The sequence below is a fragment of the Electrona antarctica genome (assembly GCF_951216825.1).
Source record: "Electrona antarctica genome assembly, chromosome: 1".
Lineage (NCBI taxonomy): Eukaryota > Metazoa > Chordata > Actinopteri > Myctophiformes > Myctophidae > Electrona > Electrona antarctica.
In genome coordinates, this window is record NC_136806.1 from 63,167,713 (window position 1) to 63,187,735 (window position 20,023).

The 20,023-nt window shown below is 41.4% G+C and overlaps 1 protein-coding gene across 1 annotated transcript in view; it reads right to left on the bottom strand.

The window, feature by feature from the left end:
* Positions 1-1,104: 1,104 nt before the first annotated feature.
* LOC306920782 (NACHT, LRR and PYD domains-containing protein 3-like) overlaps positions 1,105-20,023 on the bottom strand; it is a 46,681-nt gene continuing 27,762 nt past the window's right edge. The window contains exons 10-17 of the mRNA XM_079497674.1: positions 15,692-15,801; positions 13,578-15,432; positions 11,146-11,310; positions 10,245-10,356; positions 7,445-7,597; positions 6,275-6,402; positions 1,870-1,998; positions 1,105-1,301 (exon numbers count right to left, since the gene is read on the bottom strand). Of these exons, the coding sequence (XP_079353800.1) occupies positions 1,214-1,301; positions 1,870-1,998; positions 6,275-6,402; positions 7,445-7,597; positions 10,245-10,356; positions 11,146-11,310; positions 13,578-15,432; positions 15,692-15,801 (2,740 nt within the window). The 3' untranslated portion in view covers positions 1,105-1,213. The remainder of the gene's footprint in view (positions 1,302-1,869; positions 1,999-6,274; positions 6,403-7,444; positions 7,598-10,244; positions 10,357-11,145; positions 11,311-13,577; positions 15,433-15,691; positions 15,802-20,023) is intronic.

The window sequence follows — 20,023 nt, forward strand, 5'->3', positions numbered from 1 at the left end:
GTATTCCAGACTTGTACTTGTAACAGAGTATTTCTATATTGCAGTACAAGTTGTCAACGTGGTGCGACTCGACGCGTTGTAATCTCAGATCTGTAGTTTCTATGAGCGGTGCCTCCTCTCCATTACTCAGCTGTATGTGTACGTGTCTGTCTCTCTGTGTACGTGTCTGTCTCTATGAGTACGTGTCTGTCTCTCTGTGTACGTGTCTGTCTCTATGTGTACGTGTCTGTCTCTCTGTGTACGTGTCTGTCTCTCTGTGTACGTGTCTGTCTCTCTGTGTACGTGTCTGTCTCTATGTGTACGTGTCTGTCTCGATGTGTACGTGTCTGTCTCTCTGTGTACGTGTCTGTCTCTCTGTGTACGTGTCTGTCTCTCTGTGTACGTGTCTGTCTCTAAGTGTACGTGTCTGTCTCTAAGTGTACGTGTCTGTCTCTAAGTGTACGTGTCTGTCTCTCTGTGTACGTGTCTGTCTCTCTGTGTACGTGTCTGTCTCTCTGTGTACGTGTCTGTCTCTATGTGTACGTGTCCGTCTCTCTGTGTACGTGTCTGTCTCTATGTGTACGTGTCTGTCTCTCTGTGTACGTGTCTGTCTCTCTGTGTACGTGTCTGTCTCTATGTGTACGTGTCTGTCTTTTCTTTTCTTGTCATTTCTCAACCATGTCGGACGCGGGAAGGCTTGCCAGAACCGTCCCGGTATGGGCGCGTTCCTGGGGGTCTGGATGTTCCGGGGACCCCCACACGGTAACTCTCTCATTTCTCCAAAAATAATCAAAGTACAGCATAGAGCACAGTACACTACAATACAGTACAGAGCAGTAACTATACCAATAAATGTATAGTTGCACCGCTCAGTTCACACAAGTGTGATTTTTATTTCCAGTTGTTTCGTATGTTGTTAAATGGAGCGTGGAACAATGCAATGATCAACACGGAGATCACTTGTGAGTTTCTAACAAAAGCGAGACACACCTGTGATCTGCACACATCACGGCTCTGCACCACCTTTCATGCATCGCACGTCAGAATTGAACTTGTGCCAAATATAGACGAAATACATGTTATTTACGACCAGGTTAGTGAATGAGGCCCATTGTTTCTGTCAAACCACATGACCTTATCTTGATGGTGTTAAGGACCAGGCCAAGAGCACAGAGTAGAGAGCACAAGAGTTTTCAGGACAACATCAACCAAGTATACAACAGTGTATAAAATGTTAATGTGTGATGTTGACACAGACAGACAGATACTCACGTTTTGAAATGAGTGTAGAATTAAACCAATCTTCTCCTCCATGTTTCACTCTGTAGGAAGTAGAACAACAATGCATCAATGTCTAACTGTCTAACACAACGTCTCCACTAGCTGACACTACAGTGTTTCACTCTGTAGGAAGTAGAACAACAATGCGTCAATGTCTAACTGTCTAACACAACGTCTCCACTAGCTGACACTACAGTGTTTCACTCTGTAGGAAGTAGAACAATGCATCAATGTCTGCCTGTCTAACACAACGTCTCCACTAGCTGACACTAAAGTGTTTCTCCTATCATTATCTTGGCCCTGCAGCTCATCCAGACATACTCACTGCTGCCCAGTTTGGATCTCATCACCTCCTCAGACTCCACCTTAACCCCTATAGCACTCCACTCTCCTTTTATACCTTCTTGGTGCAACTTTACTATGCACATATATCTGGGATATGTCTTGTTCTTAATTTAGATTATTTTTGTTGTTTAGAGTACACTTTTAGAGTTTCTTTGAGGCACTGCATTGTTCTCTCTGTATGCTTTGTGACGTTGTGTCAGAGTGAATACACTGTTAAGGGAAACACTGCACTGTCCAACATGGACACAGCCCAAGTATACTCACTTGCAGTTCTCCAGGACTGAACCATTCACCACGTTGAGGCTTAGGTCCAACTCTCTTAGGGAGGGATTAGAGTTTACAGCTGAGGCCAGAGCTTCACAGCATCTCTCTGACAGGCCGCAGTGAGCCAGTCTGAAACATCAGATGAAAACATATAAATAAATGAATGAATAAAGAACACATTTATAATATGCATTATTCCTGGATTTAGAACCTGCTTACAGCCATCTATTAAAGGAGACTCTTGTGTCACTTAGGGTGCCTTCACACCTGGATGATTTAGTTCCATTAACACTAGCACGTCTAAGCGGTCCATCTGACCGATTTTGAAGTGGATTTTCTTTGCCCATGAAGTTCTGAGAAAGTTCCCCTTGCATGACTTTTTCTAAATATTCGATTCAAATCATCTCTGTTTTGTTTTTCATCTGAAATGTTTTCTAAATATGATTTTAGGCATACTTATACCTACTATATCTGCTCTTTTTCGCGCAAATGACCGCCATCACCCTTTCTCCCCCGCAAGCAGTGAAGTTCACACCTCCCTCCCGGCTGGAGACGGGCATTGTTCAAGCTAATGGGTCATTTGCATTCCAACTACTTCCACATGTAGGCAAACTTACATTACGAATTTAGACTAAATGTTGTTTTAGAGGTTATATTTGTTATATGCGGTTTGCAGAAATAACAATGTCTGACTTTATTTTTCCCGAAATGGAAAAAAATATATGGTGAAATATGGTGTGTTGACTGACTGGCGTATTGTTTCCACCAAGCGCATAGCTCAATAGATAAATGTTGACTATACACGCCATCTTTATAGCATAATTATGTAAGGTGGTGATGATACAAATAAATAAATTATCCTGGTTCGGAGGGCACGCTAAAACCGGCATTATAGCCTGCTGCTGCTGTGGATTGTTCCACAGCCTATTCTGGCATATAAATATCGCCAGCTCTTTCTAATCCGGATCATGTTTTTTTTATTTCAGGCTATTTTCAATATACCCTGCAGAAGGCAACCTGTTTGCCGAAACGTTGGAATAATAAAGTTTATAGCATCGTGACTACGAGCTGTGCATGGTCTGTTTGACCCGACCGACATTTCCTTTCCTTGGAGCGAGAATGCTTGCCGATGCGATTCCAAATAAAAATGACAGTGTTTGAAATCATTCCAACCCGATAGACCTCCCGAACATCTAAATGTTTTGTCAGTCAAAAGATAACAGTTCTGTCCGTCCTTCTTTGTCTGTAAACTTTTCTGCACGCGACCAGTGGAACTGATTTGCACGCACGGCTCTCTTTTTTTCTCTCCCCCTCTCTCGCGGAGGCATGTAAATGTTCATGAATCCAAGTAACTGAAGGTGAGGTATGCGGAAATGCATTTTAGATAACGCTGTAGCACTATTTGTGGCGGTGATGCGTCACATGACTTGATCTATCCTATGGTATATAAACGGTGCTGCTACAAACCTTCTGCTGCTGAGATGCAGACCTCTGGAGCTGGCACAATCAATCAAATATATAATAATTACATTGATGCGCCCTTGCCCCTTAACCATACACGTGTAGCCTATAATGTTTCCCCCTCTATATAAAATGACTTTATTACTCTAATGTCGTATTTCGTCTGACTGAGCAATGCGCCTGGCTCTGGCTGTTACAATAACGTGTGGTATTTTATTGGCTCAATACAAAGTCGGACAGTGTTTTATCCGCTCCCAAACTGTGTTGGACGCAGCTGTTACCTCCTGACCGAGCTGACGCACCCCCAACGCCCAGTATTGTATTTGTTATTTGGTCTAAATAACAACACTCCACACGTCCCAAACTCTTCTCCCTTCTGGCTCCAAAACTATGGAATGCACTTCCCATCACAGTCAGAACTGCAGCCTCACTCCCAATCTTCCGCCGTAGTCTGAAAACCCACCTCTTCAGACTCCACCATGGCCCGTAGCACTTGCCCTAGCCTAGCCCCTTAGATAGCACTTTATATAGACTTAGATGGTATTTTGAACAGACTTATAGCTTGTTACGTAGACAGCACTAGAATTGCATTTTATGTAGTCATAGCACTTTATAGTACATAGTATAGTATGTATAGTTTACATAGATACTCCACTGTTACGTTCTTAGTTTACGCATGATTCATGATAACTACTTTTTATATGTGATGTATGCCATGCTTTTGTTATTGCTTAATGTAAGTCGCTCTGGATTAAGAGTCTGCTAAATGCCTAAATTGTAAATTGTCTAAAAGGATTTATATATATATAATCCGTTAATCACACGATCAAAGACCAAATAATTTGCAGGCAGCTGGCGTTAATTACCTCGCGCTGCGCAAGGGTATTCAATATAGCGTTCACACCGTCACTATAATTATAGTTTGGTAAACTGAAAAAATAAGTCGAGTTGTCCTGTCGAGTTTAAACGCTGCCTTGAATTAGTTGGAATGTGACATTTAGAAGACAATGGCAAGTCGTCAACCCCCCGCCGCGGGGGGAGAGGTGTGAAGAGCATTAGAAGAGATGCAGGGAGAGAGTGGCCAATGGAATTGCACAAAAAACACGGTCATCTTGACTGTTAGCCGTCAGAGTAGTAGGTGAGTTGAGTTCAGACATGCTAGTGTTAAAACAAACCCTGGCCCCCGACATAATCATATTTGAACTGGGAACCCCCAAATAATGATATTTGAACTGGGGACCCCCCAAAATAATATTTCATCGGGACCCCTCGATATAATATTTGAACTGGGACGCTCTAAAATTATGATATTTCAACAGGGGACCCCCCAGAACTACAAGCTCACAGCGCCTCACAGTGAGCTTGTAGATCAGCTATTTTCACGATGTTTGCTTCTTTCTTCCGTAATATTAGTATTAATATTATTAGTATTAGTAGGCCTATTATTATAATATAATTAAGAACCGTGATAACTGTGGCGTAGCTGCAATGGGTTGCCAATACATAGTAGCCAATACATTCGCCTTAAACGGATATTACGCTTTCAGGCATGTTTGGGGTAATTTTCATGTCTCTCAGGCACATAGGCTTGGGTTACCATGATATCAAGCTTATTAATACGTTCTCGCCATAACATTCATATTATATTCACATAATACAGTACATAATAAACAGAAGTGATGAAAATTAATGTGGTAAATTGTGATGATATTAAAGGTTATGCAAGGGAAGTCGGGCAGTGTTTTCTCCTGTGTATGTGTAGTCTGCGTGTGCGCGCGTGCACGTGTGCGCCTGTGTGAAGGCTCGCGTGCGTGTGTGTCGTGGTGTGAGTGGGTGATTGTAACAGGGGGAGTGCCAGGAACAGACGCATCCTCGCCGGATTGGTGCACAGAGGACGACGCCAAGTTTAAAAGGCTGTCAGAGAGCCGGCGACAGCGAACCTGTGCCTTCCTGACTCCCAACCCGTCCGCTCCGTTGTTGGCTCTGTAGCCACTTGTGCATGTGAAGCTGAACAGATAGCCTAATACAACATTGTCTCACTTGATCCAGTATGTAGCTGACAGATAACAGTCCGACTTGAACACGGCCTCCTGCCAAGTTCTGCTCCGCTAGGCTAGGGTTCTCAGCTAAAGAAAAAGGGGGGGGGGGCTGATCTTATGTTTTTCCCGTTTCTATTTTGTTTTCTGACAGGGAGGTTAGCGATTGTATTTTGGTTTTGAATTCATTGAGGTAAGCATTCCCTTTTTCTTTCTAGTTCTGTTTTGATGTTCAGTCCTCCGCTCTTGGAGATTTTGTACCCGTTGCCCGAAGTGAAGAGAGAAAATAAAAAGAAAACATCGAAAAGTAAACTGTTTGGACGGCAGTTTTCTTGGGAGCTGGGAAGGTCGGTTTTCCACACTTTATGTTGTCTCGGTTCCCCTAGGCCGAGACATCACATGGGGGCTCGTTTCCAAAACCCTTCATTTTTTCCATCGGGTAAGTGCGTTTTTTTTCTCCTTCGTCAGTTTTGGTAAATGGTAAATGGTAAATGGTGCATTTATATAGTGCCTTTACCCAAGGCGCTTTACATAGATTGTGCATTACATTCACCCATTCACACACACATTCATACACCGATTGCGGCGGAAGCCATGCAAGGATTTCCAGAAGGGTCCCTCAAAGGAAAATGTTGACCGGTGTACAAAGGACAACCTGTTATTGCTGGTAAATATTTTGGGGGTTGATGTGCCACTTAATGCTAATGAAGATGACCTGAAGCAGATTCTGAGTGAGAAATTGGAAAAGGGTGGGTTATTTCATGGTAGCGGGGGGGCCGAGGCACGGGATGCGTTGACACACGAGGGAACGGAGGAGCCACATGATGACGCTAAGGCAGACCGTGCTGCTCAGCTCCCGTCCAACATAATCTACAATGTCAAACCAGCATGATGACTATGTATCTTACTTTAGAACTTCCAGTCTACTGTGTGGGCTCTTCAGTGAAGCACAGAGCAGCTCCACTAGTCCTGAGTCCTGCAGGTCGTTTTCACTGAGGTCCAATTCTCTCAAATGGGAAGGATTAGAGATGAGAGCTGAAGCCACAACTTCAACGTCTGTCTTTCTGAGTTTACAGCCAACAAGTCTGTAAATGCAGATTAAATGAGGGATTATCAAAACAAATGATACATAATCATATCTGAACTGGGGACCCCCTACCCTGAAGAATGAAGATACATATTGTGAAAATAGCCAAACTACAAGCTCACAAAGCCTCACAGTGAGCTTGTAGATCGGCTAGTTAGACAATGTTTGCCTCTTTCTTCCGTAATATTTGACAATTTGGTTTTGAAAATGTTTTAAAAGTAATATAATTGTACCTTAAATCCTAAACCACACCCAAAGGGTCGGGTCGGGACAACCACACCAATGTAACTCCTTGCAACTCAATGAGTTTAATTGGTGTGGTTTTATCTTTTAAAAAAACACTTTGTCCCGACCCAACCCTTTGGTGTGGTTTGGCCTTTAGAAATGTACAGATACTCTGTATACTGTACACTTATACTGTTGGTTTGTCTACTGTTCAGTGAGAAAACAATGCTGCACATTAAGCTAATCATCTGGGGACCCCCTTGGGGGTCCAGACCCTCAGTTTGGGAACCACAGACCTAGACTAATAGAATGATAATTGATTGGTACAGTAGGTAGATGCAGACTATTGATTATTTATTCATGCTTATCACTGTAAAGCTCGATAACTGTGGCGTAGCTACAAGGGGTTGAAGTCGAAAGTAGCCGATCTACAAGCTCACAAGTGTTGCATCCTCGACGTGCTGTGATTCAATTCAGTTACATTTTATTAAAGTGTCAACTCACAACAAGTTGTCTCAAGACACTTTACATGTAGAGCAGAGAACCAACATAGATCCCATTAAGCAATTTGGAGACAGTGAGCTTGTAGATCAGCTATGTTCAGTGTGCAACCACCCTATATGTTGAAGTAGCCTATACATTTGCCTTAAAGGGAAATTAAACTTTCAATCATCACCACAGCATTCATATTATATTCACATAATACAGTATATAATAAAACAGCAGTGATCAAAATAAATGTGGTAAATGTATCTTACTTTAGAACTTCCAGTCTACAGTGTGGGCTCTTTAGTGAAGCACAGAGCAGCTCCACTAGTCCTGAGTCCTGCAGGTCGTTTTTACTGAGGTCCAATTCTCTCAAATGGGAAGGATTAGAGCTGAGAGCTGAAGACACGACTTCAACGTCTGTCTTACTGAGCTGACAGCCAACAAGTCTGTAAATGCAGATTAAATAAGAGATCAAAACAAATGATACCTCATTCACTGACATGGAATTTAACACCACTTGAGAGCACAGAATGACTGTACAGAGGAAGATAGACATTTTGATATCAAAGATTTCAACCAGCAGTTGAAGGAGTGAAATGAAGACTGAACAACAACATTGCATATTTACTGCCTAAACTGTGTAAAAGCTTTACAAACAAGCTGCTGGAGACCAGCATTCAGTCTCTATTTCTGTTCCCTGTCTCCTCAAGCTGGGCCACAGCTGTAGGCTTTACTGTTACTTTGAATTTACCCCAATATTATAATATTGCATAACCTACAATATTATACCATTTCATAACCTACAATATTATAACATTTCATAACCTACAATATTATAACATTTCATAACCTACAATAATAACATTTCATAACCTACAATATTATTACATTTCATAACCTAAATAATGTTATGTGTTGTTTTTGGCAGCACATTTTGATTTTACTTGAATAGCTTTCATTTAATTTTAGTCACCTGGAATGTTTTAGTGTTTAGTCTAGTTTTAGTCGGCTAAATGTCATAAGATTTTAGTCGACTAAATCTACAGTTGATTTAGTCGACTAAAATGTATTGTGGCGGGCCTTGATGCCGTCATAATGACAGATTTTTGCTGACAATAGCCGATCTACAAGCTCACAGCGCGTCGCGCTGCGACACGTGAGCTTGTAGATCGGCTATTTTCAGCATGCAATCAAGTGTAAAATGACTTATACTGGATATCTTGTCCACTAGTCCCCTCCTAACATTTTAGCCTAGTTTGTATTTGTTGACAAAATTGTCAGTATATTTAGTCTTAGTTTTAGTCATCATAGCTTAGTTTTCATTTAGTTTTCCTCAGTGGAAAAAGGTAGTCGACGAACATTTTTTGTCATAGTTTTAGTCGACAAAAACAACACTGGTTATAACATTTCATAACCTACAATATTATAACATTTCATAACCTACAATATGGAACAAGAGACAGAACCAGGACATGCTAGTGATGCTCTGACCAGCTGGACAGTTATAAGAATGATGAAAGAATTATCCAATTTTCTTTTCTTTTTTGTTAACCCAAGAAAAGGAAATGAGCAACTCCAAACGTTGCATCAAACATATGCACAGCAGATATAAGAAGTGTCTAATATTATTAATAATGTTCTGGGTCGCACATAGACGATCTACAAGCTCACAAGCGTTGCGTCCTCGATGCGTTGTGAGCTTGTACATCAGCTGTTTATGGTGTGTAATCCAGTTGTATGACCAAGTAGCTCAGAAGCCTATACATTTGCCTTAAAGGGTTATTACACTTTCAAACATATTTGGGTCATTTTAACATCTACTCAGGCCCATAAGCTTGGGTTACCATGATATCAAGCTTATACATATTCTCACCACAGCAATCATATTATATTCACATAATACAGTGCATAACTAGAAAAAGTGCCCTTCTGGGCACAGGTCTCCACCAGTGTGTGTGATGTTTGGCAAAATGTTTAGGAGTAATATATAAACTTGTGTGTGTGTGTGTGTGACGCGGCTTGGTCTGTTGTAGCGCCACCATGAGGCTGATTTGAAAACTGTCAAGTGGCATTTCTTCCTCAGCCTAGTGGGAATATGCATGCACAGTTTCACCGCAATCGGACGCTGCGTTGAGTAGTTGTGGCGATTTGTACAACACGGAATACTCCTGAAAAGTTTAGAAGCCAATCGTACGTAGCCAATGAGGGTGGATTATGAGAAATCAAACAAACCCGTCTTGATCACATGACTATGGAGAGCATGTGTAGTGATTTGCGTGAAATTTGGATAAAATCTGAAGGAGTAATATTAGAAAATGTGTTTTACACATGTCGGCCTCCTGGTGGCGCTATAAAGAGCAGATGTGAAAAATTCCGGGCAAAGGTTTTTCCTTGGCCTCTAGGGAGTTGGCATACAAAGTTATCCACAGATCCATGCAGTTAGAGGTAAAAACACTTTTCGGCCAGTTATAGCGCCACCATGAGGCTGAGTTGAAAATGTTCATGTGGCATTTCTTCCTCGGCCTAGTGGGAATGTGCGTGCACAATTTCACGGAAATCACACGATGTGTTCATGATTTGCAGCATTTTGTTTGAAAGTGAGAACTCCTGCAAACTTTGGAAGCCAATCTTAGCCAATCAGGATGGAGTCTGAGAAATCTGAAAGACCTGTTTTGTTGAATGGCTCTAGAGAGACTGTGTACCAATTTGTGTGATGTTTTGACAAAATCTGTAGGTGTACTGTCCAAAAACTTGTTTTGCACAAAGCGGCCTCCTGGTGGCGCTATAACAGGCCGTTCTGGAAATTCTGGGGCAGAGGGTCATCGTTGGCATCCAGGGAGTGTGTGTGCAAAATGTGGCATTGACCGGGTTAACAGTGCCAGAGATTAGCTGTTCACAGACGGACGGACGGACACACGGACGGAGTGCAAAACATACTCTCTCCCCATGCCTTCGGCCTGGTGGAGACAATAAACAGAAGTGATTACAATTTATGTGGTAAATGTATCTTACTTTAGAACTTCCAGTCTACTGTGTGGGCTCTTCAGTGAAGCACAGAGCAGCTCCACTAGTCCTGAGTCCTGCAGGTCGTTTTTACTGAGGTCCAATTCTCTCAAATGGGAAGGATTAGAGCTGAGAGCTGAAGACACAACTTCAACGTCTGTCTTTCTGAGTTTACAGCCAACAAGTCTGTAAATGCAGATTAAAAAAGATATTATAAAAACAAATGACACATAAACAATTATTTGAACTGAGGACCCAATACCCTGACAAGCAAGAATTGTAGGCATTTCATTTAGTTTGACTCGGCTGCACAGATACATGTTGTGTTTGCGTCTTCTGTAATATTCGCCAATTTACCAAATTGGTTTTAAAAATGTTTTAAAAGTCATTAAATTGTACCTTTAGAAATGTGCAGATACTAGTCTGTATACACTTAAACTGTATGTTGGTGTGTTTACTGTTAAGTGAGAAACCACACTAGTTGCACATTAAGCTAATCATCTGGGGACCCCCTTGGGGGTCCAGACCCTCAGTTTGGGAACCACAGGCCTAGACTAATATAATGATATTTGATTGGTACAGTAGGTAGATGCAGGATATTGATTATGTGTTGATCTGTTGCGTACCTCGGTAAAGCTTGATAACTGTGGCGTAGCTACAACGGGTCGCACATAGACGATCTACAAGCTCACAAGCGTTGCGTCCTCGACGCGTTGTGAGCTTGTACATCAGCTGTTTATGGTGTGTAATCCAGTTGTATGACCAAGTAGCTCAGAAGCCTATACATTTGCCTTAAAGGGTTATTACCCTTTCAAACATATTTGGGTAATTTTAACATCTACTCAGGCCCATAAGCTTGGGTTACCATGATATCAAGCTTATTAATATTCTCACCACAGCAATCATATTATATTCACATAATACAGTGCATAATAAACAGAAGTGATTAAAATGAATGTGGTAAATGTATCTTACTTTAGAACTTCCAGTCTACAGTGTGGGCTCTTCAGTGAAGCACAGAGTCCTGAGTCCTGCAGGTAGTTTTCACTGAGGTCCAATTCTCTCAAATGGGAAGGATTAGAGCTGAGAGCTGAAGACACGACTTCAACGTCTGTCTTACTGAGCTGACAGCCAACAAGTCTGTAAATGCAGATTAAATAAGAGATCAAAACAAATGATACCTCATTCACTGTCATGGAATTTAACTAAAACATCTCCTATCTAGTTATCCAGACATACGTATAGACACCACTTGACAGCACAGAATGAGGAAGATAGACATTTTGATATCAAAGATTTCAACCAGCAGTTGAAGGAGTGAAATGAAGACTGAACAACAACATTGCATATTTACTGCCTAAACTGTGTAAAAGCTTTACAAACAAGCTGCTGGAGACCAGCATTCAGTCTCTATTTCTGTTCCCTGTCTCCTCAAGCTGGGCCACAGCTGTAGGCTTTACTGTTAGTTTGAATTTACCCCAATATTATAATATTGCATAACGTACAATATTATACCATTTCATAACCTACAATATTATAACATTTCATAACCTACAATATTATAACATTTCATAACCTACAATAATAACATTTCATAACCTACAATATTATTACATTTCATAACCTAAATAATGTTATGTGTTGTTTTTGGCAGCACATTTTGATTTTAGTTTTAGTCATAGTCTCTTGAATAGCTTTCATTTAATTTTAGTCACATAAGATTTTAGTCGACTAAATCTACAGTTGAATTAGTCGACTAAAATGTATTGTGGCGGGCCTTGATGCCGTCATGACAGATTTTTGTTGAAAATAGCCGATCTACAAGCTCACAGCGCGTTGCGACGCGTTGTGAGCTTGTAGATCGGCTATTTTCAGCATGCAATCAAGTGTAAAATGACTTATACTGGATATCTTGTCCACTAGTCCCCTCCTAACATTTTAGTCTAGTTTGTATTTGTTGACAAAATTGTCAGTATATTTAGTCTTAGTTTTAGTCATCATAGCTTAGTTTTCATTTAGTTTTCCTCAGTGGAAAAAGGTAGTCGACGAACATTTTTTGTCATAGTTTTAGTCGACAAAAACAATACTGGTTATAACATTTCATAACCTACAATATTATAACATTTCATAACCTACAATATGGAACAAGAGACAGAACCAGGACATGCTAGTGATGCTCTGACCAGCTGGACAGTTATAAGAATGATGAAAGAATTATCCAATTTTCTTTTCTTTTTTGTTAACCCAAGAAAAGGAAATGAGAAACTCCAAACGTTGCATCAAACATATGCACAGCAGATATAAGAAGTGTCTAATATTATTAATAATGTTCCTTTGTCCCACTACGCTACTGGGTGGTAACTGTTATCTTTATTTTGAACGGTGCAAAAACATAATCTTTTCTTTTTACTTTTCTTCTTTCATTTTCTTTTTTTCTGTTTGTTTATTATTTCATTTTTTAATGTTTTTAGTTATCCTTCTGACGCTGACAATTGATTTAATTCGCCAGCTACAACACTTAGGACCCAAACAACATTATCTTTAAATTCTTGCCAGAATGTTGTGCACCTTTATGCTACTCAGATGATGACACTTAAGACTTTGATGACCCCATAGGCTTTCCTCTGCCTTATCACACACACATGGTCCCTGGAGGATGGACCCTACAGATCATATCACACACATGGTCTCTGAAGGATGGACCCTACAGATCATATCACACACATGGTCCCTGGAGGATGGACCCTACAGATCATATCACACACATGGTCCCTGGAGGATGGACCCTACAGATCATATCACACACATGGTCCCTGGAGGATGGACCCTACAGATCATATCACACACATGGTCCCTGGAGGACGGACCCTACAGATCATATCACACACATGGTCCCTGGAGGATGGACCCTACAGATCATATCACACACACATGGTCCCTGGAGGATGGACCCTATAGATGAAGTGACTCCATGGCCTTTCCCTCTAGGTCAAGTTTGTATCACTTTCAAAAGCTTTGGCTGTTGTTTATATTACATCGCATCGAGGGACTCGCTTTGATAATAAACCAGACCTACAAGCTGTCATGTGTTGCGATGCAAAGCATTGTATGCTTATAGATATTTTGTTATTGACGAGTGACACCTTTCAACTTGTTCTACTGAGTGCTTTCACCACAGTGAAGCGGGTTTAACGCTGGGTATTTTAGCTGTCTTTTATGGTGTTAAAAGGGGTGTGGAACAACGCAGAACAATGCAGACAATACACACAATACCCACAATACCACACAATACCACTAATCACTATTTGAAATGCAGACAACTTTTATGCCAACCTTCATTTACAACTATAGTGTTAACTGTAATGGCAGATTGACTCTAGGATGTTTCTATTCACTCGACTACTAACCGAGCCTTTCTGCAGTTCCTCACAGCTGGGACCAGTCTCCTTCGCCCCTCCACTGATGTGTTGTATTTGTCCAGGTCCAACTCTTCCAAAACCTCCTCTGACATCTGCAGCATGACGGCCAGAGCTGAACACTGGGTCTCAGACAGTTTCTCTGTTCTGTTCTCTGACTTCAGGAACTGTTGGATCTCCTGATGTAGTGAGTGGTCGTTCATCTCCATCAGACAGTGGAAGATGTTGATACATCTGTCAGGAGAGACATCATCACGAGTTAACATCTCCTTCAGGTTCTGGATGGCTTTCTGGATCTCCTCTGGACTGTTCTTTTTCTGACCAAGCAGACCTCCTAACAGACTTTTCTTTGTCTGACCCAGCAGGCCTCCTAACAGACTTTGGTTGGACTCCAGTGAGAGGCCATGAAGGAACCGAACAAGTAGGTCCAGGTGGCCATTTTTACTCTTCAGGGATTTTTCCATAGCAGCTTTCAGGAAGTCGGAGAGGGAGCTCTTACCGCTGTATTTATCATCTTCCAGGAATGTCTTCAGTACCTTCATGTTCTTCTGTGTGAAACAGTGGAACAGGTAGACTGCAGCCAGAAACTCCTGGATGCTCAGATGAACAAAGCTGTAGACAGTTTTCTGAAACAGCACACTCTCTCTCTTGAAGATCTGCGTGCACACGCCTGAGTACAGCGAGGCGTCTTTCACATCAAGACCACACTCTTCCAGGTCTTCTTGGTAGAACATGATGCTACTTTTCTTCAGGTGTTGAAATGCCAGCTTGCCCAGATTCAGAAGAACTTCCCAGTCAGTCTTTGTGAGCTGCTGTTGAGTCCCCTTTAATTTTTCTTTCTTTTTCACATCATGAGTCTCATCATACTTCTGCTTCTTCCTGTTTGTCAGAACCAACAGGAATTGGCAGCACATCTCAGTCAGGGTCTTGGGCAGCTGTCCTATCGTGGTGTGTGTCCTCAACATGTCCAGCAGAACAGTAGCAATGATCCAACAGAAGAGTGGGATGTAACACATGATGTGGAGGGTCCTCGATGTCTTCAAGTGTGAGAGGACTCTGTCGGCCAGCTTCTCTTCACTGAATCTCTTCCTGAAGTACTTCTCCTTCTGGGGGTCTGTGAACCCTCGCACTTCTGTCACCATGTCAACACATGCAGGAGGGATCTGATTGGCTGCTGCTGGTCTGGTGGTTATCCAGAGGAGGGCTGAGGGGAGCAGATTCCTCTTGATGAGGTTTGTCAACAGATAATCCACCGATGATGTCACTGTGACATCAGAGATGATTTCATTGTTGTCGAAGTGCAATGGAAACCTGCTTTCATCGAGGCCATCAAAGATGAAGCAAACTTTCCAGGCAGCGAGCTGCTCTGCTGTGACCTTCTTTAATGTTGGGTGGAAATCATGGATCAGTTTGAGAAGGCTGTACTGCTTATCTCTGACCAAGTTCAGCTCCCGGAATGAAAAGAGAACCAGGAGATCTATATCTTGATTCTCCAAACCTCTTGCCCAGTCCAGAGCAAACTTGCGCACAGAGAATGTTTTTCCAATGCCAGCGATGCCTTCGGTCAGAACACTTGTGCTGGGTGTCTCTCTGCCAGGGAGGAGGATCTTAAAGATTTTACAGCAGTTGATTGGTTCGTCATGGAAGGTCTTCATGTTGGAAACTGTCTCAAGCTGTATCACCTCATGTTGGCGATTAACCCCTTCACTCTCTCCTGCTGAGATGTAGAGCTCTGAGTAGGTGCTGGTGACGGAGGTTCCAGACTCTTCCGTCATGTCGTCTTTCACTTCATCAAGACTGTCCAAACTGACCTTATAATCGTTCAAATCATCCTGCAGACTGACATCTGAAATGAGAAGAAAATGTTTTAAACATTGAGGTTAATTTATAGCTTTACATGTTTACAGCACACATTACTAATTAATTACCCCCAGAAAATATGCTTTTTGATAAGCAACATTGCCAAAGGTAAGGTAAGATCAGCTGTTTTTGTCCAGGATTGATAATTGTTTAGCTTCATTATTTGCACTTAGATATAATTGATACACACCGATAATTTGAACATTTAGTCTGACTATGAATTTTCAATGAGTGCACATTCTTACTTTGTCCAGGTGTGGTTTGACTGGGTGTCTTCAGTCCAGGTGTGGTTTGACTGGGTGTCTTCAGTCCAGGTGTGGTTTGACTGGGTGTCTTCAGTCCAGGTGTGGTTTGACTGGGTGTCTTCAGTCCAGGTGTCTGATCAGCCTCAGTCACAACGCACCCCTCTCTGTGGACACGAATACATATAATAGTTATTCTAATATGTACATACACTGTGTGTGTGTGTGTGTGTGTGTGTGTGTGTGTGTGTGTGTGTGTGTGTGTGTGTGTGTGTGTGTGTGTGTGAGAGACCATATAGCTCCTTGTAAAACAATGTGATAAGAATGAAGGATAAGATATCAGCAGTTTACTGTAAACCATGTGACCACAGCAGAGGAAGATGGCAATTTGCTGCTTTCTGCTCTCTAGTTCTAGGCGATGCTTTCTGTACCCGTGATCTGTATCCTGAAGCACTTGTTGTAGAGTTTTCCAAGTTTGTGCATCCACTATTGTTTGTGTTCAAGAATTTCTTGTTAAATGTGAATGCAAATAAAGATGTTAAGATGTGTGTGTGTGTGTGTGTGTGTGTGTGTGTGTGTGTGTGTGTGTGTGTGTGTGTGTGTGTGTGTGTGTGTGTGTGTGTGTGTGTGTGTGTGTGCGTGCGTGCTCATATTTATGTATTCATGTCTGATATAAGTATATGTTCACATTGCATTGTGTTGGTACTTGGTATACAATAATAATAATATGTTGTTGTTGTGTTGTGTATATTGTACGTATCAGATTTTGTATTGACCTGTACTTTCTTTGAAATGTCCATTCTACAAACTGATAATAAAATTTTCAATCAATAATGGTTAGAGAAGTGCCCTTGTTGCCGAAAGGTTGCCGGTTCGATTCCCTGGACGGGCAGGAAAAATATGGGTTGTGAATAGGCATGTAACGCTACACTCAACTCACGATACGTATCACGATATGAGGTTCACGATACCATTTTTTTTTTATGATTTATCTTCCCCCCAAGCTTTTTTCACAATTTGTATTTAACTACATTGCAAAAGTAGCATTACTTTTCATGTAAAATTACTTAATTTCTGTGCAACAACTGTAAACATGCTTTCATGTTTAAACCTAGCTCGAGTTAACATTTCTTCTTTTCTTTGATGGCATCTTAGGATAGATGTAGACCTATTTGACAATGCAGAAACATAATTGCCTTCCTTGATGTATTATTGAGCATCAATAACGACCATCACCTGTGTCACAGACACATACAGCTCCCCTATGCAGGCCTCTACTACTGAAAGTGACTGCATGGAGTCTGTCTCATTTCTCTCCAAAATATGATGGAATATGATTACAGCTCAAATTTCATATCACACACTAGCCCCCCTAAAAAAAAAATCGATATTAATTTTTAATAAATCGATACATATCGTTGGGATATAATATATCAATATATAATATATAATATATCGTTACATGCCTAGTCGTGAAGTGATTGTCATCACTCACCCATCACCGCTGAAGTGCCCTTGAGCAAGGCACTGAACCCCCAACTGCTCCAGTGGAGCTGCTTAGTGGTTAACAGTATAAGACTGTGGTTGTACTGGTCAGTACAACAGTATAAGACTGTGGTTGTACTGGTCAGTACAACAGTATAAGGTGACATTCACACCAGAAAGCTTTGCTGCGATTAAAACGAATCCTGCTGCCCATTGTCAGAAAGTGCACTTTGTTTGGCAGGTGTGAAGGCTCATTCGAATCCTAATGTGTATCAAAGAACCGCATTCTACTCCGAGCAAAAACGGGGGTTTCGCTTCGCTTCCAATCGCACTTGATTACATTCGGTGCAGGTGTGAATGCAATCCACAGTAAATAAAGGAAATTAAGCAAACAATGTGGCGGGTGAGGAGCTGAACACAGTTGGAGACGGAGAAGGCATATTTTACGCAAAGATGTCCCGTTACCGTGGATAGACGTGGTCGAATGAGGAGACTGAAGCCCTGATCGAAATGAGGATGAGTACATTAATCAATTGCTTAAGGAAACACATAAAAACACTGCAGTGTAGCCTACAGAATATTCTGTCTGTCTGTCTGTCTGTGCGTGCCGTAAACATGGAGTGCTGTCACTGTGTGTGTGGGGACTGGGTAGTAGGGACTTTCATCTCGATAAACTTGTAAACATTTTGCGCTGCTGTCTGTTATATCAGTGCGCTCAGCGCTGTGCCTCCATGCCCAAAAGAACAGTGCGTGGCTGCGTGCGTAGAGAGAGAGAGAGGGGGGGGGGGGGGGGGGGTGATAATTTTATCACCATGGATTTCACTGTGTAGGCTAGTTTATGAATGGAACACATTGATAAAGGTCCCCCCTGCTGCGTTTCCAATTGCTGTGTGAAGCATTGACAGTGTGAAGGAAAACCGCAGCAAATTAAATAAGCAAGAATCCCAATTTCTCCAAAGTATTAGGTGAGAATGTGACCTAAGAATGTGGTTGTACTGGTCAGCTCCCAGGTTTTAATGTGTGTGTCTCTATGTGCAGGGCGTTGCTGAAAATGAGCACTTGTGCTCAGATACTATCCTGGGTAAATAAAGGATAAAGAAAACAGTTTATTACATAGACAGGACATCACGCACACAAGCAGTCAGTCTGTATAGTGCAGCTTCACCTCTGAACTCCACATTGTCTGGAGTCTGACTTCCTGTCTGAAAAGACCTTTATGGTTCAGATAAATGTGGTTCTATGTGATTGGTTTAACACCAGTTCAGATAAATGTGGTTCTATCTGATTGGTTTAACACCAGTTCAGATAAATGTGGTTCTATCTGATTGGTTTAACACCAGTTCAGATAAATGTGGTTCTATCTGATTGGTTTAACACCAGTTCAGATAAATGTGGTTCTATCGTATCTGATTGGTTTAACCCATTCTGGGCGGGAATCCCTTTTGGTGTTTAAAGCATTATGTTATACTTTAGCTATTGAAAAATAGCGGTGCCGCGCTACGAGCTCATAGGTCTGCTATTTTAGAAAAATCGTGAAAATGTGGCGCAAATTTGGAATATATAGTTCATCGAGGCCTTTCGAGAACATTTAAGGGTGTGTTATTTAAATGACGGTCTGTTTCAGCTGCGACATTTATCAAAGATCCGAGCAAATGAACGCTAGGATCAGCTGTATAGGATCACTTGATAAATCTCACATGGACAATGGTGTACGCCACGGTTAAGAAAAAAAATGAAGGCAGGATATACACTCCACTGACAAATGGAGTTAGTGAGTTGTGTCATAGTCAGTGTTGGGAAAGTTATTTTTTTTATACTAGTTCAGTTCACAGTTCAAAAATTAAAAAATGAACTAGTTCCGTTCATAGTTCATCATTCAAAATTTGGAACTAAAGTTCATCGTTCCAAAAAAGTAACTATTATAGTTATTTTTTGTTCTTTTTTTTTTTTCTTTTATTATTGCCACAGCCCATAGCCATATAAAACCACAGACTTTATTCCAAATGAAGTCCAAATCTTAAAAAACAACTTTGGGATTAATAAAGTGACAACTTTTACAATATCTCCATTACCATTATCCAAATTAATTCCTTATCTTTTTCTTTTTTTTAACATTTTACAAAAAATGCTCTTTTGCAATGTGAAATGCCACCGAATTCTTAATTATTTTCCTTGTCTTTATGGGCACACTTGTGAAAGCTGCATGCTTTTATTGTGAAGGCAAAAGTTTCTGAATGTTCTCAGAGCCTGCATATCTCTGCATGCTGAAAATAGCTGATCTACAAGCTCACAACACGTTGTGAGCTTGTAGATCAGCTACTTTCGGAACACAGAACACAAGTACGACGAAGAATAAATCAGGCATCACTGCGCTTCACTCACTGTGGGAGAGAGATGTCTTTTGTTGTCTGTTTGTGGCGATATTATGGACACCAGGACACGTACCTCCTCGACGCAAAATTAACCAACTAAGCTATAGGAAGCTATTTTTCGTGGCACATTATGTTTAATTAAACATGAGTGGGCGATGCGCGCTCCAGCGACGGCTGAGAAAGATTAGTTAATTTGTGTCGGATAAGGACTTATTGGTTGGTTTTCCGCAAGATATTAAGGCATGTTTAGGGTGTTTTTTATCGCGGGGATTTTGCCTGGAAGGCTCTATGGAAACACTCACTCTTGAACGAAGTTGAACGTGAGAAAGTGACGTTCACACACGCCAGAAATGCGTGTGTGAACGTATTCACACTGACGCGTTCACAATGACGTTCATCAAGCAGAAATACAGTACGTTCAGTTCACGTTCACCCGAAATATGAACGAGTTTGTGAACGATCGTTCTTTGAACGCGGG